General features: G+C 35.0%; 2 protein-coding genes across 5 annotated transcripts; both read right to left on the minus strand.

Moving 5' to 3' along the window:
• Nucleotides 1-6,633: 6,633 nt before the first annotated feature.
• Nucleotides 6,634-12,365, minus strand: LOC130989738 (ALBINO3-like protein 2, chloroplastic). 3 transcript variants are annotated; one of them, XM_057913824.1, is made up of 14 exons: nucleotides 11,997-12,364; nucleotides 11,501-11,607; nucleotides 11,272-11,399; nucleotides 10,947-11,018; nucleotides 10,750-10,851; nucleotides 10,451-10,510; nucleotides 9,074-9,139; nucleotides 8,917-8,964; nucleotides 8,364-8,543; nucleotides 8,222-8,277; nucleotides 8,026-8,143; nucleotides 7,732-7,845; nucleotides 7,452-7,561; nucleotides 6,634-7,368 (listed from the first exon to the last, which is right to left on the minus strand). In XM_057913824.1, the coding sequence occupies exons 1-14, from the start codon at nucleotides 12,314-12,316 to the stop codon at nucleotides 7,215-7,217; spliced, it is 1,635 nt and encodes a 544-aa protein (XP_057769807.1). In that variant the 5' UTR covers nucleotides 12,317-12,364; the 3' UTR covers nucleotides 6,634-7,214. The 3 variants fall into 3 exon arrangements, with proteins under 3 accessions (XP_057769807.1, XP_057769815.1, XP_057769823.1); XM_057913832.1 differs by having other exon boundaries at nucleotides 7,732-7,821; nucleotides 11,997-12,362; XM_057913840.1 differs by lacking the exon at nucleotides 10,451-10,510 and having other exon boundaries at nucleotides 11,997-12,365.
• A 2,680-nt stretch (nucleotides 12,366-15,045) lies between these two features.
• Nucleotides 15,046-20,775, minus strand: LOC130989754 (ALBINO3-like protein 2, chloroplastic). 2 transcript variants are annotated; one of them, XM_057913851.1, is made up of 14 exons: nucleotides 20,321-20,775; nucleotides 19,403-19,509; nucleotides 18,741-18,868; nucleotides 18,047-18,118; nucleotides 17,690-17,791; nucleotides 17,500-17,559; nucleotides 17,297-17,362; nucleotides 16,924-16,971; nucleotides 16,350-16,526; nucleotides 16,211-16,266; nucleotides 16,013-16,130; nucleotides 15,792-15,881; nucleotides 15,510-15,619; nucleotides 15,046-15,365 (listed from the first exon to the last, which is right to left on the minus strand). In XM_057913851.1, the coding sequence occupies exons 1-14, from the start codon at nucleotides 20,638-20,640 to the stop codon at nucleotides 15,218-15,220; spliced, it is 1,602 nt and encodes a 533-aa protein (XP_057769834.1). In that variant the 5' UTR covers nucleotides 20,641-20,775; the 3' UTR covers nucleotides 15,046-15,217. The 2 variants fall into 2 exon arrangements, with proteins under 2 accessions (XP_057769834.1, XP_057769843.1); XM_057913860.1 differs by lacking the exon at nucleotides 17,297-17,362 and having other exon boundaries at nucleotides 20,321-20,719.
• Between the last annotated feature and the right edge of the window lie 4,367 nt (nucleotides 20,776-25,142).

A 25,142-nucleotide genomic window follows, 5' to 3' on the forward strand; every position in this document is an offset into this window, starting at 1 on the left:
TAAGGTTTCATTTTCTTACAAGTGCTTGATTTCGTCTCAACTCAGATTCTCAGCCCAAATTTCAACAAGAGTGGAGAAGATCAAATGATTAATTATATTTACTTCAAAATTTTCAAAATCTTGCTATAAGAATTCTTGGACGAAAGCAACCTATGATAATATATAAGTCCTACACATTTTATATTAATCCAATAGTATTTTAATTAATTTGTCTATTATTCTGTATTATATCTTTTTTCTTTTGATAAATTAACAATATTCTATATGCTCCAATTTAGCTTGGAGTATGAAAAGGTTCAAATTAATAAGGAGTATATCCTTTTCACCCTTCACATTTGTACAATTTAGCTTGAAGTATGAAAAGGTTCAAATTATTTAAGTAGTAATTGTATATCCAATTCATAAAAAAGAAGTTTATCATGAACAATATACAAAAATAAACATAAATATGTTTGCAATCTATAGATTATATTGGATATAGCATTTGTTGGCTCACATGCACATTTAATTCGAGTGAAACTTTATTGAAATCTGCATTCAATAGCATCATCAAATATTACAAATGAATTTAAAATATATAACACATAATAGAAATGCAGAAAAGGCAGCAAATCTAAAATAAATTATATAATCTTTACACCTACTTATTAAACGTTTTTTGAATAATTGGTTATTTGATCTTTTACTTATAGATTATGATTAATATTAGTAATATTTATTTATTAAAAAATGTTACTTGATTTTGATGTTTCCGTGCATCGCACGGGCGAGTATACTAGTGATCTTGAAACGTGGGAGCAATAACATTATTTTGCCCCCTTCGATCCAATTAAAATACATCAATACTGTCGAATAGTCGAAATAACGAGTTGGTATATTTTGTAATTGTTGAAAAATATAAATGTGGATTTTGTTGCCACAATTAAGAAATTTATATCCTAATTGCAGTTTTGCTTATGATCAAGAAACATAGGAGTAAAATTTCTTATTGTATCTCGCAATGTAATTTATAAATTATTGAAACTAAAATAAATATATAAAAGAATGTTGACGTAAATTAAATTGTACGCAATGCTCGTAAAAGTTTAGCCACATATACAGGAAGCCGCATTAATTATCATTTATCGTGCTCCTTCTGTTTACAAAAAACAATTTATTTTTATTAGTTTGAAATGTTCACAAAAATTAATTTCTTTCTATTTTTAAAAAATTTCGATGAATCTCTTCCTTCACTTACAACTAGTACACTGGCCCGTGCGATGCACGATGAATATAGCTTTGCATCAAAATTAAACGATGTAGTGTGTGTATCGGCTAAGTGATTAAGGGTTAATGTCTAAAACCGAAGGTCTTGGGTTCGAGCCCCCTGTGGCGCGACCTTTAAATTTCTTTATTTAATCATATTAATTTATTAAAAAAAATTAAATGATGTATCAAATGAATAAAAAAATAAATATCAAATATAGTTAGAATATAAGTAAATGTAAATTATTTTTTCTTAAAAATTAAAATAGTCTACATCAATTACTCAGTAAAGATCCTTAATTTTATTTATAATTTTCAAAAGTATCATTTTTAATTTTCCACCTATTTGATGGAAAACTTTCTTTTGCTCCCTAAAATTATAGAATAAAGGGTTAATTGCCTGTAAATCCCTAACGTTTACACGGAATTGGGTTTTGCACCTATTTTTATTTTTCTACTTTTAAATACCTAACATTTTATTTTTGTCTCAAATTTATCCGGTGACCGGTTTTTTCTTACGCCGGCGCCGAAAATGCCACTATGGCAACCGGAATTGATGAGGTAGCAGTCGAAAATTAACATGGTGGCACTTTTGTGACATGCAGAAAAAATATCTAAAAAAAATTAAAATAAAAAAACATGTGGAAAAAAAGAAAAAAAAAAAAAGAAATCTTCCCCCTCCCCAATCGTCTTTTCCCCCTTCCCCCATCCCAAACCCTAACTTCCCCTCCCCCCACCCGGCGCCGCCCCCTGCCACCTCCACCACTGTCGGCGCAGTGTTGTCAGCTCACGACAATAGTCAATCGACGAGCTCCTCCGAGTAAAACCCAGAACGAAGCTTCTCTCCCTCGTTTGAAATTTCGTGAATAGGTTCAACGCCGCCGCGTGTTTGCTTGGCTCCGTGAACCACCCTGGTTCGACCTTCGGCGAGGTCGTCTCCGTCTCTCAACCGCCGCGCCGTCGACTTGTTCTAAGAACACTATTGCCAGAGGTGGGGAAGGGGAGGCGGGCGCCGGGGTGGGGAATTCGATTTGGTTGTTATGTTCGATTTGGTTGTTCTGTTCGAATTCGGTGGTTGCAGTTGGTTGTTGAGGATCTTGATAGAAGCGAAGGAGGATGGAGATCGAGGGGCGCAGCGGTGGTTGTTGAGGATCTTGGTGGAGGCGAATGAGGACGGGATTGAGGCGTTCGATCTGGGCACGACAGTGGATGTTGGATTGATTTGATGGTGGCTTCTTCTACTTTGAAATCCATCTCTTCCATGGCGGAATTCTGCGAACGGTGGTGGTGGTTGCAGGGGGGAGGCGGTGGCGGGTTGGGGGAGGGAAGGGGGCGGCGCCGGTGGTGCTTGTAGGGGAAGGCGGCGGCGGGTTGGTGGAGTGGGGATAAGGGTTTGAGGAAGATGATGATGATTTGGAATTTTTTTTGTTTTTATTTCTTATTTTTTTGCCACATGTAAAAAATATGTTTAGGTGTCAATTATGGCTGCCACCTCATCAATTCCAGCTGCCACAGTGGCATTTCCGTAGGGGTGAGCAGAAACCGAACCAACACTGAAAATCGAATCGAACCGAACTGGATTGGTACGGTTCGGTCCCAATTCTATTGGTTCGGTTTTCGGTTCGATTTTGAAAAGTAAAAATCAAAAATTTTCGATTCGGTGTCGGTTTTTATTTTTTGGTTCGGTTGCAAACCGAACCGATACATATTAATATTTTATTATATATAATTATTTTATAATATATAATTATTTTTCTAATTTTTTAACCTAAAACTAAAACCCTAATTCACAATTATAATATATAATTATTTATCAGGTTCATGTTGTGGGGATTTGACATTTGAAATTTGTGTATTTTACAATTTTTAATTGGTATTTTTGAAAAAAATAAAATAAAAAAATGCATCGTTCGGTTCGGCACCGAACCGAAACCGATGGTTTTATCGATTCGGTTTTGGTTCAGTTTCGGACCCCCAATTGGTGCGGTTTGGTTCCAATTTTAACCATCGGTTCAATTTTCGGTTTTGAGTTTTTGGTTCGGTTTTGCACCGAACCGAATCGATGCTCACCCCTATATTTCTAGCGCCGGTGTAAGAAAAAACTAGTCACCGGATAAATTTGAGACAAAAACGAAAGGTTAGGTATTTAAAAGTAGAAAAATAAAAATAGGAGCAAAAACTAATTTCGTGTAAACATTAGGAATTTACAGGCAATTAGCCCTAGAATAAACACATCATTCAAATTAAAAGAAACAAAGAAAAAAAAAGTATTCACATCACAATATATATTTTTAAAACATGAGCTAATCATGCATAAAATTATTTTTTCTAAGTTAGCTCATTACCTATGTCATCTTGTTAGAAAAGCTTCAATTGATCAGTAGGAATATAAATAATTTATTTTTATTAATTTGAAATGTTCACAAAAATTAATTTATTTCTATTTTTAAATAATTTCGATGAATCTTTTCCTTCACTTACAATATAATTAATTATTATTATTAATTTTATTTTGTAAGTGATCGAGATGTTTGTTTCACTTACAATATATTTAATTATTTTTATTAAAATTTATGTTATTCTTTTTCTCCACTCAACGAGGGAGTATTATTTTTTGTGGACGAATTGCGTATTACTCCCTAGGTTATTATTATATCTTGTAAATGTAAATGATGAGGTAGTTCAAAAATTCAAAAATTGAAAATTCAAAGAAAAAGAGAGGAAAAAAGGGGTTGAAAATGATTGGTTGGCAAATGCATGGCAGCATCAGATTCATTTTTATCGGAGGAGATTACTTGCGTGAAATAATCACCAAAAATTTATACTCTGCCCCACTCCCTACAGTAAAAATGGAGACGTGCCGGCTTCCGATTGGGCCATCACGCAACCATTAGAATCACCACACCTCATTAATCTCACCATCAGCCACGTGGCGCAAGCGAGGGTGGTGAATGCTGGCGGCTTAAGGGAGTCCACGAAGCTTTTCTGTGGTTGTTGGACACAGGATTTCTGTGACTTACTATTACTGCTGTTGCGTTGTGTTGTCTCCATACCATCAAATTCTCTACCATCTCTCTCTATAATTCTTGTGGAGAAAAAGAAAAATTTAATCATTAGTTATTATATAGCATTGTTTAAAGAGTCTCTAGACTAATCTTGCCTCTCATTTTCGGACGTAATTATGTTATTATTGTTATAATTAGATAATTTGAAAATAGTTTACTGCACCGATTTATAAATTATTTTTAGCCCCACGGTTCCTCCAAAATATCCGATCATTTCTCACGCTTTTCCATTTCCCTTTAAGCCACATGCTGCCGATATGAATTTTGTATGCTTTCAATAATTCGAATTAGATAAGAATTAGAGGCGTTCTCTTTAATGGTAAATTTATCATCGAAAAATAAGGAATGAATAAAATTTCACTCTTTAAATCCTTTCAATCTTTTCCCTCATTTTCTATATCACCCTTAATCGTTCCTCATTTTCATTATAAATGAGGGATCACACCATTTTTGGAGGGATAATATTATCCCTCCTTTATAGTGAAAATGAGGAATAAGTAATGGTCAAGTAGGAAATGAGAGAAAAGAAAGAAAAAATTTAAATGGTGAAATTTTGATTATCCCTCATATTTCCATGATAATTTTACAACCAAAGATAACACACCCTAAAAAAAATTCAAGTAGCAAAAATATGATAACCAGATTGATTGCTTCGGTTTGTTTTTCCGATTTTGGAAAATTAATTGAGAGTGTAAGTTCATGTTCGGTTTTGGCTTTTATATATAGAAAAAAAATCGACAATCAACCTATCCGAGTAAATAATCAGTACTTCATCTGTCTCGTTACAAATGTCCAATTATTTTTTAGCACGAAGATTAAAAAATATGTAGAAATCAGATAAAAGTGAATTGGTGGAAATTATTTATATATTAAGTATAGAGAAAGAATATATTGTCGAAAAAAGAATGAGACATTTGTAATATAGGACATCCCATTATGAAAATTGAGACATTTGTAATGAAATGAGGGGAGTATAATATTATCAATTATATATATCTATGGATATTATATCAACTTATTTACTAATTATTTTTTGTATGAAGTTTATTTTATCGAGATCATGACTTAAAGACTTATTGCAGTTTTACATCTATTTTCTTCAAGCAAAAGGATTTTGGCAAGTAAAATCACGAACTATTTTGAAATTATAATTTTAACGTGATTTTTAAAGTGTGGGTAATTAAATCATCATCTTTTCAATTTATGTAATTTCGCCCCTTAATTATTTCCGATCGTTGAATTGAAGCTCACGTAGATTAATTCGCCACAAAATATTAATATTACAACATCGTTTGCAATAAAATTGTTGAATATTGAAAATTAGAGTGTAAATGTAGAATACAGTTCATTTATAATTTGGAAAAAAAAATTGAAAATGTATGAAACTGTATTATTTAGGCCTCACAAGCCCCAACTCAACACTTCAATGATCAATTTAAAAAAAAAAACGAAATTACAAAAATTAAAAATATTATGATTTAATTCACCACACTTTAAAAATCACATTAAAATTACAATTTAAAAATAATTCATAATTTTAGTTTTCAAAACCTCAAACCAAATACAAAATGTACCTCAACACCACCAAAATTATCACGTATACGAAAAAGTACAAATACAAAATCAAATCTGAATTTAGATATGGGCCGTTCCATTTTTTTATTTTTGTATAATAGGGTGACGGTGAATGATAATGATGATGAGTGGGGTATGGTAGTATGATACTACTGGTTGTAGCTTATTACAGTAGAAGTACTTAATTGTGCAGACAATTGGGAGCCACAAATTCTCAACATATAACCACATTTCTATATTTAAACCTTTCTTTAACCACTCAATTACATACTACTTGGGAAAACCTAGCTGCCTGATTCTTTATAGTGATCTCATTGCTTAATTCTTCAAATATATTTTCCTTCACTGTCACAATTCTTGATTACTTGTTTCCTGTTGTTGCTCCCAAAAGAGATGAAATTCCATGTTTTGATCTATATGCAAGGACTTGTTGATCCATTTATTTGGTCGAAAAATTCAAATAAACATCGAGTACAAAAAGACAACACGATTAAAATTACATGAACTCGATAAATCATAATAGTACAATTTATTAACATTGGTGATTGAGATGATACTCTCTTCGTTCTCTACAATTATGTAAGGACTCTTTCGACACATATTTTAAAGATTGTTGAGCGTATTTGATAGTGGAGAAATAATCTTACATTGAGAGTAAAAAATTGTAAATAAATGTAAATCATAAGGGTAAAATTGTTCAAAAATAGAAATTACATTATTTAAGGGACATACCAAAAAAGAAATAGTCTTGCATGAGACGGAACTAATATAAATAAAAAAGGCATATTCGGAATCACAAATACTCAGATCTTGATGAGTCTCAGGTAGAACTATCTAACAGTGAAATTAAAAACATATAAACATGAATCGTAAAACTGAATTGATAGAGAGATATATCAAAGACAAAAAGAGAATGCTTAAAGTCGTTATACGGTCTGGCAGAATAAAGAAACTCAGAGTCGTGTAAGCATTGGATTTGCAGGCAATGCAACCACAAAAGATTCCTCAATTCTCAGCCATTCACAATTCATTTATTTTTCAAACATGAAACATGCTCACCTTACTCCAACAGAAGCTCCTCCACTGCTGCGTGTCCGCTCGTCTCGATCCACGAGATTTATGTGGCTTTCAACATGACACCTTAAATCTTTGGTAATGGACGATCAGATTGTGTGGAGAAGGATAGGCACAAGGAGTTTGTATAACTAGAGCACTTGCTGTCTGTCATAAAGGATGAACTCCGTTTTTGGAGGCCCGTCCCATTGCCTTGTTTTAAGTTTATATACACGAGGAGGAAAGAGAGGTGGACCTGAGATGGTGTGAACTGAATTATAGATATCTGTTGCTGTTAGATAGATCGCTGGCGAACCCCCTTACTTCGGCTTCCAATTGTTCGATATACCCATAGAAGGCAGGATTGTAAGCAGCAGCCTTGTGCAAGTACTTGAACGCCTCAGCTCTGCGGTTCACACTCACTAAAGCGCTAGAGTGCCATCAAAGAAAACATAAGAACAACTAGTAGATATGCTAAAATGGCAAAGGACTTGGAACGGGGTGGGTTCGTACCTTGAGAGGATGATTAAACCGTCGTAGTAGTGGGCTTTGCTCTTTGAATCTTGGGGCTCTTTCATCTGAGCTATTCTTTCTAGGTGCACAAGACCCTCTTCTGTCTTTCCCTGAAACGGGATAACATAGTTTATAAGGCGTTCGACAACCTAGCCAGTGATGATTGGCACACACTGGCAAAGATTTATAGCATAATAACTAATGTATTCTTTTTGGATACCATGTCATGAAAATACGAAATCTTTCCGGATCCACAGTAACATGGGAGTTTAGATAGTACCTGAAGCATGTTTGCAGTACCCGCCCATTGAGACGAAAGAATCAAAAGATCAACTTCTTCAACTCCTGTAGGATTCCCGGCGACAAGTAGCTGAATCGAAGTTATAGTGCAAACCTTCAGGACCGTTATAGGATTACTAAAAAGAAAGTGGTGTTCATCATAATATTTCAGTTTTTAACAGATAATACATCGAATGGACATGTTATTGACACAAGCAACTGAGATCATAACATCTGTTGGATGATTTTCTAAATTTAGAAAAGATATGAACTTTAATACAAGATTGAATCAAACCATTGAAATAGCCTTGTCTAGGCACTCAGCAGCTTCAGCATAATGTTCTTTTTGTAACAGCGTTTGCCCCATAATAAGCCAAGCTCTTACATGCCCAGGATCCTTGTCGAGCGCAACTCTACAGTTCACATACCAGAAATCGAACATTAAAATAAAGGAAAAAGCCAATCTTCTAAATGAGCAAAGGTTTTGTTACCTAAGTAATGCAATTGCACCATCTTTTTGGCCACCACTTAAGACTTGGATCGAAAGCTGTTTACACGTGCTCAAATTAATTAATAGGAATAAATTCGAATATGTACATTAGACCTTTAAGAGAATGCCAAAACATCGCTTACGGAAACTAAGTCTTCAGGTGATAGGGTTTCTGCAGACATTTCTCCCTCTTTGGTCCGTATAACTGTATATGCTGCTAAAGAGCTGTGTTCTCTTTGAATGACAGTTGGAGATACCGCTGAAGCATTCATTTCAGAAAGCCCCAAATACTCGCGAACATTAGGATTGTGGAGACATAATAGCTGAAAGGCAAACAAGAGGAGCAAAGAAATCGACATGGTGCTGCTTCATAACAAATACAACATTTGTTTTATGCAAGGATCTTGAAATTATCATCATTTAAAAAAAATAAAAATAAGATTATCATTTCACAAACAATAAAAGCAGCTAATTTTTTCCCCATATGCCCACACCGGCCCTCGGAGATATCTAAGGTAGTAAACATTGACGATCATAGTCTAAACTGGAAACTTTTTACACACTAACACCAATATGAGTAAGCAAAAGTTCTTTTTCGAATCATCGATCATTAAAGTTAAATTCTTCTCACAGGAAATATGAAGTTTAAAGATCATGCAGCATATATGTCGTAATTTTCAGAACAATAGTACCAACCTGTATGAGACTGAATGTACTATTGGTAAACCAATATATTAAGGATCCCTGTAAGATATAAGCGGGAGTTAGCATTCAAATTAAGGTATATATAAATATCTACATGTCACAACATTATACAAGAATGTCACATCCAAAAAATTTGGCAGTCTATTACCTGGGGAACATAGAAAGTAGCAATCAATATAGGCAGTGTCAGCAGTTGCAAATAAACCTTGTATATCTATATAGCAAAGAGAAAAATCAGATCGTCAGTGCTACTCTAACACCCTCACAAACATATAACATCATAGAATATATATATATATATATATATATATATATATATAGATATATATCTAGATATAAATAAGGATGGGTTCAGGTATAAACCATTCTTATTCTATAAGGGTGCGTTCACTTTGATGGATGGGAAAATGAGGGATAATAAAAATTTATACCTTTAAATGTCTCCTTTCTTATCCCACATTTTACACAAAGGGTGCGTTCTCTTTGGTTGTAAATTTATCATGAGAAAATGAAGGATAAACAAAATTTCATCCTTTAAATCATTCCTTTCTTTTCCCTCATTTCCTACTTGACCATTACTCATTCCTCATGTACACTACAAAGGAGGAATAATAATCACACCATTTTTGGAGGGATAATATTATCCATCATTTGTAGTGTAAATGAGGAATGAGTAAGGGTTAAGTAGGAAATGTGGAAAAAGAAATGAAAGATTTAAAGGGTGAAATTTTGTTTATCCCTTCTTTTCCCATGATAAATTTACAACCAAAGAGAACGCACCCAAATCGAAGTTCACCATTTTTTCTTCCTTATTTTCACTTTAAGGAGGGATAATATTATATGATAATATTATCCCTCCTTGAAGTGAAAACAAGGAAGAAAAAATGGTGAACTTCTCTTTTGTGTAAAATGTGGGATAAGAAAGAAGACATTTAAAGGCATAAATTTTTGTTATCCCTCCATTTAGAGGGATAAAAAGCAAACACACCCTAAGGGTTAAATGCATGTAAATCACAAACTTTGGTCGAAATACGATGTGCCCACGAACTTAGAAAATTCCAATTTTTATCACAAACTTTTACATTTGTTCAATTTTCCCACCATTTTCATCTCTGGTGACTGTAAAATTGACGTGACACTGATGTGAATTTAATTTTACACGTAACACTGATATAGATTCAATATAATCTAATTAACCCCTAAAATCACAAATAATCTACTGATCCCTAAATCCCCAATATTTTTTTTTCCCTGAAATCGCTTTGCCCCCGACGGCTACGCACACCGGAATCTCATCAGCAGCACCACCCCCATTCCCCTTCTTCCTCCTTCCGGTCTCCTCTTGAATCCACTCCTTTAGGAATGCCACCCTCCCGATCTCCGACACCTCCTGCATCCTCTATTTTATAGTCGTTCTTTTTCTATATATGATATAAATATTAATGGATGGTGTTGGGAAGACTTTCCATAAGATCTCCGGTTATTAGCTCACAAATGCTCCCACTTCAAAGGATTTAAAGCTCACCTTTGCTAATAATTTTAAGGTGCCTGGAACGTGTTGAAGTGATGAATTTCGAAGAGACAGCTGAAAATAGAGAAAATAAGCTCTCAGCCCTGATCGTCATTGCAGCATGCATCATTGAAGCAACAAAGAAGTTCCGTTTCATGGTTCACACATCATAAAATGCTGACAAATCACCTCTATGAAGGACAAGCACCTTGTCTATAGATACACTTGAATCTAATAATCAGTTCCACTTCCACAACACCAGAAAACAATGACATAGGATGAAGATCTAAGTGCACTAAAGTATTATCCCTAACCTGAACATTAGCGAAATGCAAGCCTGCAATGCACAGAGGGAAAATAGGCCCCAATGCTCCATGTGGATATTCAGTCAAGTTCAATGACCATAATATCCCCCCCTGCAATATTTTAGGATGAAATTTATGTTGCCAGTAACTGAGCTACTCAGAAAAAAGAAAGCACAACATATGCGTCTGGTTTAGAAGTAACATACCATATCGAAACCAGGGTGATGATCCAGTGACATTTTACGAATAGTCATGAGCCACAAGAAAAAGCAAGGCACCTGCATATTAATTAGAAGAACAAGAGAAAGAAGTATGAAACTCCATCTAATATACAATTGGATAAAAGAAGCCGCGTGGAGAATTGCAACTGGAAATCATAATGAAAAATAAGATGGATTCATAAATGATGGTCATCAGTAGGTGAAACATGATTCTGAACACATTTGACCTCATGCCGTATCATTTTGCAAGATGATGAAATTTTTGGCTAGGGGCTGAATAAACTGGTGAGTATAATACAAGGAAAATAACCTGAACAGCAACCGAGGAGAAGAACCAAAGCACTGAAGGGCACCGAGCTGCCTCCTTTTCCATCCAGAAAAGGGCAAATTGGTCTCTGAAACTTCGTCCTGACAGAGGTGGTGGAATAGGCGGAGGTACTATTAGGAATACAAAAGAAAAGAAAAATCACAATTCTAAAAATAATTTCCCTTCACTATATATCCTACTTTCATACACATCCATACAAATGATTACTCACATTTAGGCAGCAGCTCTCCTATCATCCTCAATTTTTTAAGTTGCAACACAATCAAAGGAAATATTGCAAGCCTCATAGCCACAGTAGATGAACAGATTATGATCCACCTACAGAATTCAACTTACTCAGTTAGTTTCCAACGACTAAATTACCAGTATCAATTAAACACAAAAGCATCGAGCTAGTAAAAGGAACTGTATGAAAAATCATAACCAATAATATTGGAAAAAGTATCTTTATCAACACAACCTTAACAGCAAAGCCCAAAAAAAGTTCCATCTATATACTACGAAACACACACACACAAGGTTCATAAGCTTGAGCTAGGAAACATCTAAAACAGCAATTGATAATTCCACAAATAAAATCATTCAAATAAATTCAATTTTTGAGACTTGATCTTTTCCACACTTCTAGTACTGCAAGCTAATTCAAACAAAACGGAGCTTCAATCCACGCAAAGAAACACAAATCGACATGAATTCATCGTTCCTACCAGGGCAAGCCAGTAACATCGTGATAAGAATCGAGCAAGTAGATGAGCGTTTGAACCGGAAGAAACCGCTCGCCCGGTTCAAAGGCGCCGGACTGAGCTGAGAATCGTCGAGGAGAGGAACTGCAATCGAGAGATGAGTGCCAGTATAGCACCGACGATCGTCGAGGACTGTAATTACGCCGATCGTCACGGTGGTGGTGGTGTGAGCTATTAATCAGCGAATGCGAAGAGTAAGAGGAAGAGTAGTAGCACAAGAAGTGGCGGCGCTCCGCCGCCGCCGGCCGAGCGCGGCGGAATTTAGTTATGGTCGAGAGTCGCATGGTTGATAAACCCCGGGATTTTGGAGGCTGGAGGATTTTAAGGGGTTTATGATGTTATTAATTATTAATGGATTTTTTTTTTTGAGAATATTATTAATGGATTTTGCTTAGCGCTAATCCGTGTTTAGTTGAGCAATAACTAAGCATTAGGAATTGAATAAAACATAATTCTATTATTTGGCTCAAGCTTATTCAACAAGATTATCATTCTGTGTTATTTGGATTTACGGACTTTGTGTCATTATTGGATTTACTATAATATACTTCCCTTATTCGTTGGCCAAAAAAAGTTATATTTACTTTTTCATTTTTTTTAACTCTATAAAAAGGTCCACGAAAACGAATTAGAGCACTCCCAGCAGAAATCCCAAAATTATGCTCCTATATTCCTCTCTAAAGCTTCCCTATTTAATTTTAGGATCTCGATTTTATAAATGCATATATCAGATCTCTTATTTTCTACATAAAAATAATAATTATGTGTGAGCCCTACTAATTATATGCTTAAAATAAATTTAGGGTGGGTGTAAATTTAAGATTGAATTTAGGTAGGTGTAAATTTTTTTGTGAGCCCCATCTAATTTAGGAGATCTGCTGGATGCATTTTTTATCTCATATTCAATTGTTTTAGCCTAAATTTAGAGTTAGTGATGCATTTAGGTGATCTGCTGGGAATGCTTCTGCTTACCTTTTTTTTTTTTTTTTTCCTATTTCTACGAAAATGGATCTCATTTTCCTCTTTGAACCATCACATCATACCTTATCTGCTATATTTAATTATAAATTATACTTTTATTCTATTTTCTAACTAATAATGTACATGTATTTTACTTTTTTGTATTATCATTACCCTACAAATTGTATTGTTATTTTATTTATAATAATTTTAACAACTTTATTAAAACTTGTGTCCACTGTCAAATGAGACTCTTTTTTTATGGACAGAGAGAGTAATTTTAATCTATTTTTTTTAAATAAATTAACAGTATTAAATAAAAAAATTTAAAGGTCGCGGCACAGAAAACTCGATCCCAAGACCTTTGGCCTTAGAGCATCCGCAATGAGCTTACTTGATAGTAGGTTGTGTTATTGAGTAAGTAGTGCTGCATTGGGGTTACTTGATAGCCTACTTGATAACATTAGTTTTGATTTTTATGTTTTTCATTTAAATTTAATTGCTCAAATCTAAATAACATATTTTTCTAATAGTTAAATACGCCATTAAACATAAAATTTAAAAACACCTAAAACATCATAAAAAATTATATAAAAATTAAAAACACCTAAAACATCATAAAAAACCATCATTAAAATTACATAATTAAAATCCTAGTCTAGACCACGACGCCTGAGCACGTCGGCGACCATGGACGCGTGCAATGCCCTTTGTGCGTCCGTCATGTGCGTCGTATCCGCGTTCAGGAGCTGCATATCGAGCTCCCTCTTCTTGATATCGTTCCTCCGCGTGTACTGGGCGGTGAATGCCCTCATCTGTTGGTCGGACCTATCCAACCTCTCCACTATTTCGGGTGGAGGCTCCGAGCTCATCTGCGACGCTGACGCCTTCCCTTTCCCCTTTGCCGCCGCCTTCGCCGCCTTGTTGCCAATGGGCCGGGAAGAAGTGATTTACTCGCCCGACGCCGAGGTGGTAAAGCCGCCCTCTTCTGTAGTCTTTGTCCTCTTGGAGGCATGCAAGTCTCCAACGAGGTACATCGACTTGAACTTGAAATTGTTCCGGAGAACTTTCCACGCGTTCCAAAAATTGAATGCGGCCTTTTGTGGGCTTCGAGCCTTGAAGAGGATTTGGGCCTTGTCACGAAGCATATCGTCAGAATGACCGGAAGGCCAATTGTTGCGCGTCTCCACCCAAATAGCTTCCCAGAGATGCACATCCGCCCTCACTCGGGCCCAGCGGCCTTGAAGTTGCCGGATCTTAAGGTCGACGTCGATGATGGGGTTGACACGTGCGCGGATCTGTCCCCAATACGCCTCCCCCTTCTGATCCGTCCCACGGATGGCGTCGTTCGTCTCCTCCGCCCATACTTGGACGATGAGATCCGTATGCTCGGAAAGGTAAGTATGACGGATCCTTACTTCCTTGTCGTGCTTGATTTTGTTGGCCATTTCCTTCCTCCGGTCGCCCTTCTTTGGTTTGGAGGCACTCTGCTCTGCACTGACTGGTTCCTCCTCGGCTGGGGTCTCCTCCAAGTTGATTCCTCCCATATCGGGGTGATAATCGGCGGAGAGATCGGGGCACCAATTAGGATTATAGAAAGGGTTGTGTGGATTCATGAAGGAATAAAATTAGAAGAGAAATATAGGAGAAGAAAATTGGAGAAGAAGAAATGTGAAGAAAAATGGAGGAGATGAGGTTTTTTAAAGAGGAGAAGAAGAAGAAAAAAAATAAATGGAAACGGTCGGTCAAAGCTCGGAGATCGAGGAAAAGCAGTCAAAATTTTATTTAAAATTTGAATTTCTCTATTTATTTTTTTTATTATTAAATTAAGGCGCGTGCAACGCGCCTTCCCTCTCCCCCATCGTGCATACTCGAAGACTCGAGTATCCCTCGAGTAGGTGCCCCCTACAACGCCCTACTCGAGTAGGCACTCGAGTAAGGGCGTTGCCAATGCTCTTAGGCATTAAGCCCTTATCACTTGGCCAACCCACGCACATTTTAATCTATTTTTTGTTTATTCATAGTGTGTACATGTATAAATACACAGTAGATATTATAGTGAATACTGCCATTTCAGAAGACAATGAAGTCCCAAAACAACATAATAGGAGAGAATACAATCTATTCTAATCGCTACTCGTTTAAAAAAATGTCATGAAAAATTAAGATTGAGCAACAAAATACAAAAGAGAAAACAAGTAGTGAAAATAGTATATATATGTATACTACTTGCCGCTGTTAGATGGATCGCTGCTAAGCTTCTTCGAATCATTTTTCAAATGCTCAATGTACACACTGTAAGAAGGGTCATATGCAGCAGCCATCTGCAAGTACTTCAGCGCCTCGTCTTCGCGGTCTACATTCGCTAGAGCACTAGAAAAACATGACGAGTGAGCATGTAGTTACAGAGACGACAGCTTCAGTTTTTCAAGGATGCATCAAAATTGAAGAGATAACTAGCATATGCTCAAATGGATGCTTGGAGAAAATGTGAGCTGTGGGCATCTGTCACCGTACCTTGAAAGAACGAGTAAACCGTCGTAGTAGTGGGCCTTGCTCTTTGAATCCTCGGGTTCTTTGAGTTGAGCTATTCTTTCTAGGTGCACAAGACCCTTTTCCATCTTCCCCTGCACAAGATTTGTTGAAATGGAACAGTGTTGATGCATTCAGTGAATCGAGAGGCTTCAATAAGATCAAAGCATGGTATAGGTGTTAAAGCTATGATGATTTGTTATACGTAGTGTGCAAAAGGAGTGGGTTGGTTACTAAAACTAACAAGTTTAGGTAGTTCAGATATACCTGCTGCACATTAGCAATACCCGCCCATTGAGACGAAAGAATCAATAGATCGACATCTTCAGCTTCTGTAGGATAGCCATCAACAAGGAGCTGAATCGAAGAGTAAATCCCTCCGGTCAAGTACAGTTTATGTGATAGTAAAAAGTCTGACATATGATTATCATGAAAATGAGGAAGGAGAAAAATGAAGTGGTTTCGTGCAGATTTTAACTGAATCGGACCTTTGAAACTGCAGTTTCTAAGCACTCAGTAGCCTCACCGAGTTGTTTGTTCTGTATCAGTGTCTGCCCCATAATAAGCATGGCTCTGACAAACCCAGGGTCCTTTCCAAGGGCAATTCTGCAGTTCATATTTCAACACAAAAGCAACATAAATATAGAAGAGAAACCCAAGACTCTTAAGCCCGACGGCTCCATTACCTTAGACACATGATTGCAGTATCTTTGCGGCCAGCAGATAAAACTTTGATTGAGTACTGTAGAAAAAGTACTGAGGTGGATTAAGAAACATCAATGGAGTATAAAAGCATTTTAAAGAGCATGCTACAAGATCACTGACATTGACCAGTTCGACAGGTGATAAGGTTTGGGCATGTACTTCTCCTTCCTTAGTCATTAAAACGATATCTGCTACTCCGGCACTGTCATTTTTTTTAACAGTCAGTGCTTCTACTGGAGCACTCACTTTAGGAGCCCCCAAATAATTGAGTAAAGTGGGATTGCGAAGGCATGATTGCTGAAAATCAAGGGAACGAACAAATGAGCAAAAGAAAAAGAACAAATGCGAAAGCAATGAATTAAAAGCCATAACAAATTTAGCATCCATGTCCATCCCATGATAGTGTATGACAACAAAGCACAACTCAGTTAGTGAGATGCTTCCCCTCCAACCATTTGGTCGGGGATTCGAGTCATCACGGGGGAACAGGGAACCATTATTGATCCTCATTTTTTTTAAGGGAGAGGGGAAGAAGAAGCATGAGAATGGCTCACACCATGCACAAATTGTTGCTCTTTGCAAGCCTTGCGGAGTTGTACATTTTCATAAACCGAATAGCTAGCATCCGATTCTTTCAGATGGGATCAGTGAATTTTAAGCATACATGTACTAACTTTAGAGTAACAGCACCAACCTGTATCAAGGTCAATGTACTATTTGAAAGCCAATAAACTAAGCAGCCCTGCAAGATGTGAAAAGAGAGAGCATTCAAATTCAAATAAATAACAAAAAGCAATTTACAGTATCAATACAACTAAAAGCAATTTACAGTATCAATACATAATTGCTCAAATTTAGTTCATGTAATTGATTTAATAAATCCATTTAACTAGGCTGCAGTAACAAGTTCTTGGGAAGTATAAGAGTTAAGAATATACGTTTAAATCATCACCCACATGCTACCACTACAACAAAGAAATGCAAAAGACACAACATATCATAATGAACATATCATATTATAAGATTTGAAATGCAAGAATCAGGAAAAGTGTAGACTTCCAATTTACCTGGGGAACATTAAATGTAGTAAGCAATATAGGCAGAATCAAAATCAACAAATAACTCTTGTATCCCTGCAATGGATCACATTCTCAGGACTAGTTAAATTAGTTCACGAAGAACTCCACAAAATATATCAACATTACTCTATTAATTTAACAGTTTATTGGAACCCTTTTACCCAACACTCTATTAACTTCTTCAAGCTTACCTTTGCTAAGGATCCTAAGGAATCTGGTAAATGCTGAAGTGGTGACCTCGCAAAGGACAACTGAAAAGTGAAAAGAATAAGCATTGGAATATAAAACATTTAAGATACACATCTACAAAATCAGTTCTAGAATACCAAAGAAAAATAAAGTATCATGATCTAAGTGTGTGCTAAGGGTAGTGCCCTCAACCTGAACATTAGTGAAATGCAAGCCTGCAATGCAGAATGGGAGAATAAGTCCCAACACACCGTGTGGATATACAGTCAAGTTCTGGAACCATAAAATACCTCCCTGTAACATTCAGAATAAGTTCACCTAGTCAATTTACCAACAGATCAAAACAACGGAAAGGGTAAACAATAAAATGGGAACTTGGTTTGAGTCTGTTAGATTTCCTATATACGGCCAAGAGTATAGTTCAATGCTATATGCATGGTTTTCAAAACCAACATGAGAGGCATTCAGCTTAACACTTTGAAGCAAAATGACTTAAATGCACTTGTATTTTATCTGAAAATCATATGAATTTAATATGAAGCGCCTTACACTATCAAAACCAGGGTGATGATCCGAGCACATTCTCCTGATAGTAGCAATCCACAAGAAAAAGCAAGGCAACTGCATAAAATTGTTGATTCATCTGTTATTATAGCATGAATGAAAAGAAAGTGACATGCACATAAAATGAATACGCTCAGTTATTTCTTCATCACTCCCAACATGCCAAGAATTAAAATGAACGAGAGAACGAAGCATGAAGTCCCATCTCTGGTAGAATAAAAGTCTGAATAAACGTTATAGACAGAGTCCTAGCTCAGTTGGGTCAGGTAAATCAAATATAATAAAAGCATTTACAGGTGGATCTCATTATGATATATAATTCGATTCATAAAAGATGGCAATTAAACAACAAAAGCTGAAATATACCAGAAAGATAGAAAGCAAATCATATCCACATAACTTTACATTCAAATATTTCCTAATAATTGACTAGCTTGTAAGTTTTTCTAATTTTGCTTCTCTAATGCAGAAGTAGCTCCTCAAGCAAATTTGCCATGAAGATAAGAAGAACTCAAGAACATAATATTTGCATACTTAATAAGTTGAAAGAAGTACTTCTGGATGGCAGCAGTCACATGAAATGTAATAAACATCTGGTTGCACAATCATACCATTCTGCAAGACGAAGAATCCTTTGGCTAGGACCCAAAGAATACGTCCAATAAACAAGAAACATAACCTGGAAAGTAAATGATGAGATGAACCAAAACAATGAAGGACACCTAGCTGCCTTCTTCTCCTTCAAGAAAAGGGCGAATTGGTCCCTGTAACTTCGTCTTGACTGAGGCGGTGGAAATGGTCGAGGTACTATTGAGAACACAAAAAACAAAAATAATATGTTACAGTTTACAGAAATCCGTGTAGTAACATATCCAAGTATAACTCTATGATGCATACACATATCACACTAATGTAACTCACACACAGACCGCGGAAAGGAAAAAACACGATAACTGCAAAACTACACAGACAGTTGCTTTCTAATATAATTTGCTTGCGTAAGATACAAGTTAAAATACAAGCATAAAGCATTACCTCCTATTTATTATAACTTGGTAGTTTCATTTCCGGTGTTTATAACAAAACTGCTAGATCAAATATGGAAGCAATTATTTCCACTTTGGAAGCTAAGAAACTTAAATATAAATTGCTCGGAGATATCATCCCTCTATTTTCATTTTTTGCATCCTAAGCTCGAGCTGACCTATCCCAAGCCAAAATAAGGAAGACATAGTTTCACCTACAAAAATCCATTATAGTTCTAAAGGAAGAATTAAAAGGGAAAATGAATTTTTCTCAGACTTAAATTTAGATTAATGACAATGGGCTATGAAAACTCACATCTAGGTAGCAGCATTCCTAACCTCCTCATTTTTTTAAGTTGCACCACACTTATAGGAAACAATGCAAGTCTCATTGCCAAGGTAGATGTTGAGATCACTACCCACCTACAAAGTTCCACTTGATTCGGTCAGTTTTCAGTCACTATAACCCTAATAACAGAAATCAATCAAGCAGAAAGTCCTCTGCAGGTTAGAAAATGCAATTAATAACAGGTACTCGAGAAAAATCATAAGAATGGTTATTGAAAACCAAGCAATGCGAATCTTACATGCATCCTATACGTACAAAGAAATATGATTAGGTTTACAAAATCTAGCTAGAAGTCGTATACTCGTACAGTAGTAAGAAAATCTACTAACCCATAAAATTGGACTCCCTAAATGGATTTGGTGGAGGGAAGATGACAATATCACAAAATACACACACACACACATACATTCAAGCATTCATAAAAATATCTCATTTTCCAATTCCAGGGCTTCAATTTTCATTCATGTATCCAGCAGCGCCTCAAACTGCATTGCTTTTTCATGCTCTGGTTTTGTTTTATCCACGCGATAAATTACCAGTATCAATTAAACACAAAAGCATCGAGCTAGTAAAAGGAACTGTATGAAAAATCATAACCAATAATATTGGAAAAAGTATCTTTATCAACACAACCTAAACAGCAAAGCCCAAAAAAAAGTTCCATCTATATACTACGAAACACACACACACACACAAGGTTCATAAGCTTGAGCTAGGAAACATCTAAAACAGCAATTGATAATTCCACAAATAAAATCATTCAAATAAATTCAATTTTTGAGACTTGATCTTTTCCACACTTCTAGTACTGCAAGCTAATTCAAACAAAACGGAGCTTCAATCCACGCAAAGAAACACAAATCGACATGAATTCATCGTTCCTACCAGGGCAAGCCAGTAACATCGTGATAAGAATCGAGTAAGTAGATGAGCGTTTGAACCGGAAGAAACCGCTCGCCCGGTTCAAAGGCGCCGGACTGAGCTGAGAATCGTCGAGGAGAGGAACTGCAATCGAGAGATGAGTGCCAGTATAGCACCGACGATCGTCGAGGACTGTAATTACGCCGACCGTCACGGTGGTGGTGGTCTGAGCTATTAATCAGCGAATGCGAAGAGTAAGAGGAAGAGTAGTAGCACAAGAAGCGGCGGAGCGCCGCCGCCGGCGGCCGAGCGCGGCGGAATTTAGTTATGGTCGAGAGTCGCATGGTTGATAAACCCCGGGATTTTGGAGGCTGGAGGATTTTAAGGGGTTTATGATGTTATTAATTATTAATGGATTTTTTTTTTAAGAATATTATTAATGGATTTTGCTTAGCGCTAATCCGTGTTTAGTTGAGCAATAACTAAGCATTAGGAATTGAATAAATATAATTCTATTATTTGGCTCAAGCTTATTCAACAAGATTATCATTCTGTGTTATTTAGATTTACGGACTTTGGGTCTCTATTGGATTTAATATCTCTAAATAACCATTTTGATTAACAAAAAGTTAATATTAACCATACAAATAAAAATATATTAATTCTAATCACTACATACTTTACCCTTAATAAAAAATAAAAAAAATAGAAGTAATAGAAAACATAATTAAAAGTTCGAATGAAAAGGAAAAAATAAGAAATTAAACTACCTAACCCCACCTACCGCGGCGCCTACCCCTTTCCCCTTCCCCTAAAATCCCATTTCCCCCAAATTTGTTTCTCTGTATTACATTCGTGCGGGCCATACAATTTTTCTTCACAATGTGCTTGAGTGCTGTCTTTTGTCTCACTCTCTCACCGTCATCGGAAGCTTCTTCGTCGGACTGATTACATGATTCTCCATTGTTTTTCTAAAAATCAGCATGATTAATTGTACCAGAGAGAGAGACATACGTAAAAATTGATGATACAGGCGATGGGCGCCGACGACGATGGAGATACAGACAGCGTGAACTCGATTTAGTCGAGAGAGGCAGGCGGGGGAATTTGGTTGGCGGAGGTGGAGGATTGGGTGGGGAGCGACGGGAATTTGTTTTGGGGTTATAACTTAAAATTCAATTTTTTAATTTTTAATAATTTTAAAATGAAATAATAAAAGGGTATTTTGATAAGAGTGTTTATAATTAATATATTACTCCCTCCATCCATGAAAAAACTTCCTATCTTTCATTTTTTGTACGTCCACAAAAGAACTTCCTATTTATTTTTGGACTATACCCCACCACTTATAATCTTCTTACTTTTCAATTTTCACAACTCTCAATATTAATTATAACACATTTTCATCACCCTCAATACACTCAATTACCTTTTATTCATTCTCAATACACTCAACAATATTTTTTCTTAAAACTGGTGCCACTCCCTCCTAGGAAGTTCTTTCATGGACGGTGGGAGTATTATTTTTGTGGCAATAATTAACTTTTAGTTAAGCAAAATGGTTATTTTAATATTTGACTCTTTACTATAATATACTTCCCTTATTCGCCAAAGAAAGTTATATTTACTTTTTCATTTTTTTTTAGTTCTATAAAAAGGTCCACAAAAAAGAATTATACTCCGCTTATATTTTTTTTTTCCTGTTTCTTTGAAAATGGATCTCATTTTCATCTTTGAACCATGACATCATACCTTATCTTCTACGCAAAAACTTGTGTGCGGGTGACGGCATGGTATACGGTCACCCGCCAACTACACGTCGATATATATATTGTAAGAGAAAATAAGCATAATGACACGGTGGTGCAGTGGCAATACTCTCATAATACCCCACTTCCTTTGAGGTCTCAAGTTTGAAACCCTTGCCCCCTATTTTTTCAAATTTTTTGTTTTTTGTTTTTTTTTTCTTTCCTTTTTTTACACTTTTTGGATTTTATTTTTGTGCTTTTGTTTTTTTTTATACTTTTTTTTTCATTTTTTCTGTTTTCTTTTTCTTATTATTATTTTTTTTTCATTTTTTATATATTTTCTTTTTTTTAAACTGTTTTTCTATTGTATTTTTTTTATTTTACTATTTTTCTTTTACATTATTTTATATATAGTTTAGTCAAGTAAATATTATCATAATGAAAAGTAATAATTGATATGTACAAATGTAATATTTCAAAAATATTATATTTGTTATGCTTATTGTTCTAATGAAAAGTAATTACTATTTTTGTAATAAAAAGTAATTATTATTATGAAGAAACTCACAACAGTGTTTGTTTTTATTATACGGACTTTTACTTTTAGTTATTTGCTTAAGTAATAAGCTTTGTAAATAAAAGTAATTATTGATGTGAAGAAAAATAATATTATTTTCACTCGATTGTACTTATATTTTTAACTATTTGGCCAAGTATTTATTGTCGTCATAAAAAGTATAATTATTATTACAATGAAATGCAACGTTTCTAGATAATTACATTTGTTCACGATAATTCTTACTTTTATTCAAGTAATCATTGTCGTCAGAAAAAGTAACTATTGATATGATGTAATGTAATATTTCTGTATTATTACATTTGTTCACGATAATTGTTACTTTTATTTATGAGAATTTGTACATTTAGTTATTTGTTCAAATAAGTATTTTGTAAGTAAAAGTAGTTATTGATGTAAAGAAAAGTAATGTTATTTTCTTTAATTAAATTTCAAATTTCTTAGTATTTTGCACTTTTTTAATAATATTTGTATCACGATTTAGTATTCAGTGTCTAGTGTTCATGATTTTAGGGTTTAATGTTCATGGTTTAGGGTTTAGTTTTCAGGGTTTAGAGTTTAGAAAATATAATACTTTATATTGAATTATATGAAATACTTATATTGACATAAATATACATTTGTGCAAAGAAATGTATATATTAGGTTAAATAAAAGTAAATATTCTCATTAGGATTTAGTATTCTAAGGTTAGGGTTTAGTATTCAATGTTTAAGGTTTATTATTCAGTGTTTTCAAAATATTGAATGATAGGAAATATATACTTATATTGACATAAGTATACATTTATGCAAATAAATGTATATCTTAAGCTAAATAAAAGTATAAAAGTAATGTTATTTTTACTTGTTAGAATATGTAATTTTGTATATTGATGGGAGATTATGTGATGTCTTTTGGAACATTTTAGAATATCAATCTAGTGAACAGGATGGCTTCTTCTTTAGAGTGCGATTAGATAATGATGAGAGATTATGTGATGTCTTTTGGAGGGATTCGATGATGAGAGATGACTACATGATATTTGGAGATGTTTTGGTGTTTGATACTACCTATAGAACCAACAAATACAACTTAATTTGTGCACCATTTGTTGGATTAGATAACCATAAGAGAAATGTCATGTTTGGCTGTGCATTCTTATCAAATGAAAAGATTGAAACATTTGTATGGTTATTTGAAACCTTTAAGAAATGCATGGGGGGTAGAAGTCCTACATCATTGTTTACAGATCAAGATTTAGCTATGACTAAGGCAATTGAGAAGGTTTTCCCTCAGATAAGACATAGGTTGTGTATTTGGCATCTTCATCAAAATGCTCAAGCTCATTTGGGTAAACTAAAAAGTAATAAAACTTTTGTTGATGCCTTCCAAACATGCATAACATGTTGCACTGATGCATATGCATTTGAGGAAAAATGGAAATGAATGGTTGAAAAGTTTGAGTTGGAAAACAATTCTTGGATTAAAAGAGTTAAGGGAGAAATGGTCTAATGCCTTCAACAAGAAATACTTTTCTGCTGGAATTCTTTCGTCCCAAATAAGTGAAAGCACTAACCATGCATTAGGCTTCAAGTCAAGAAAGACAACAAATTTGGTTGAATCTTATGGAATTTGGAAAGAAACAATCAATCGTTGGAGATCGACTGAATTTAAAGATGAATTCCAATGCATAGTAGCTCAACCAATGTCAACATTTCATATGGGTGGAATTGTGAAACACGCTTCAGAGATATATACCCATGCAGTTTTTAAAGACTTTGAGAAACAGTTTATGAAATGTCTTTCTATTAATTTTACACTTTTAAGTGATGAAGATGACTTCAAGTTATATCAAGTACTGAAGGATGATGAGAAAACTTACAAGGTAAGTTTTTATTTCGGGATGAATCCTTTAGTGAGTTGCACCTACAACATGTTTGATGAGTGTGGGCTGTTATGTAGTCATTGTTTGAGGATATTACTCACCCATTCAATAGACAAAATACCAGAATGCTATATAAAAAGAAGGTGGACAAAGCTTGCAAAACAAACACTGTGAGATAAAACTTTTGAGCAACAAAGTAAGGGTGTTACACCTTGGAGTCATCAATTTGTTAGAAAATGCTTCAATCTAGCTCTACAAGTTCAAGGAAATGAAAATGCAAAAAGACTTGTTGAAGATGGGTTAGAATCTATAAGAATAGCTGCACTCGAAGAATTGAAGAGTGAAGTGTTAGAGCAGAATGAAGCTCAAGATGTTGACACATGCTCTGAATCTAGTATAAGTGTGAAAGGTCCTAACAAATTAGTCACAAAGGGGCGGAAGCAAAGGATTAATTAAATGACACTTGGAGAAAAATAAAAAGAAGAGAAGTAAGACTGTTGGTGAATCAAGCTCACATCAACCAAATGAGTTTGGAACAAAAACACGAAATCCACATTTATTTTAGGTAAATGTATTTAAATTTCATTATATATGTTTTTTAAACGTTTGGTTTTGTTTCTAAATAAATTCAGTTGCATTGTGCAGGGAATACTT

This window comes from Salvia miltiorrhiza, chromosome 1, assembly GCF_028751815.1.
Source record: "Salvia miltiorrhiza cultivar Shanhuang (shh) chromosome 1, IMPLAD_Smil_shh, whole genome shotgun sequence".
NCBI lineage: Eukaryota > Viridiplantae > Streptophyta > Magnoliopsida > Lamiales > Lamiaceae > Salvia > Salvia miltiorrhiza.

What these genes read in the sequence shown, in the direction of transcription:
- LOC130989738 (XM_057913824.1), bottom strand. Translation starts at nt 12,316, where the DNA reads ATGCGACTCTCGACCATAACTAAATTCCGCCGCGCTCGGCCGGCGGCG. An exon ending in AGGAGAGCTGCTGCCTAAAT is followed by an intron (nt 11,400 to 11,500) that starts GTGAGTAATCAT and finishes TATTCCTAATAG; the next exon opens with TACCTCCGCCTATTCCACCA. An exon ending in CACCTGAAGACTTAGTTTCC is followed by an intron (nt 8,278 to 8,363) that starts GTAAGCGATGTT and finishes ACGTGTAAACAG; the next exon opens with CTTTCGATCCAAGTCTTAAG.
- LOC130989754 (XM_057913851.1), bottom strand. Translation starts at nt 20,640, where the DNA reads ATGCGACTCTCGACCATAACTAAATTCCGCCGCGCTCGGCCGCCGGCG. An exon ending in TCTCATCATTTACTTTCCAG is followed by an intron (nt 18,119 to 18,740) that starts GTTATGTTTCTT and finishes AATTTTATGCAG; the next exon opens with TTGCCTTGCTTTTTCTTGTG. An exon ending in TGCATTTCACTAATGTTCAG is followed by an intron (nt 17,560 to 17,689) that starts GTTGAGGGCACT and finishes TTCACTTTTCAG; the next exon opens with TTGTCCTTTGCGAGGTCACC.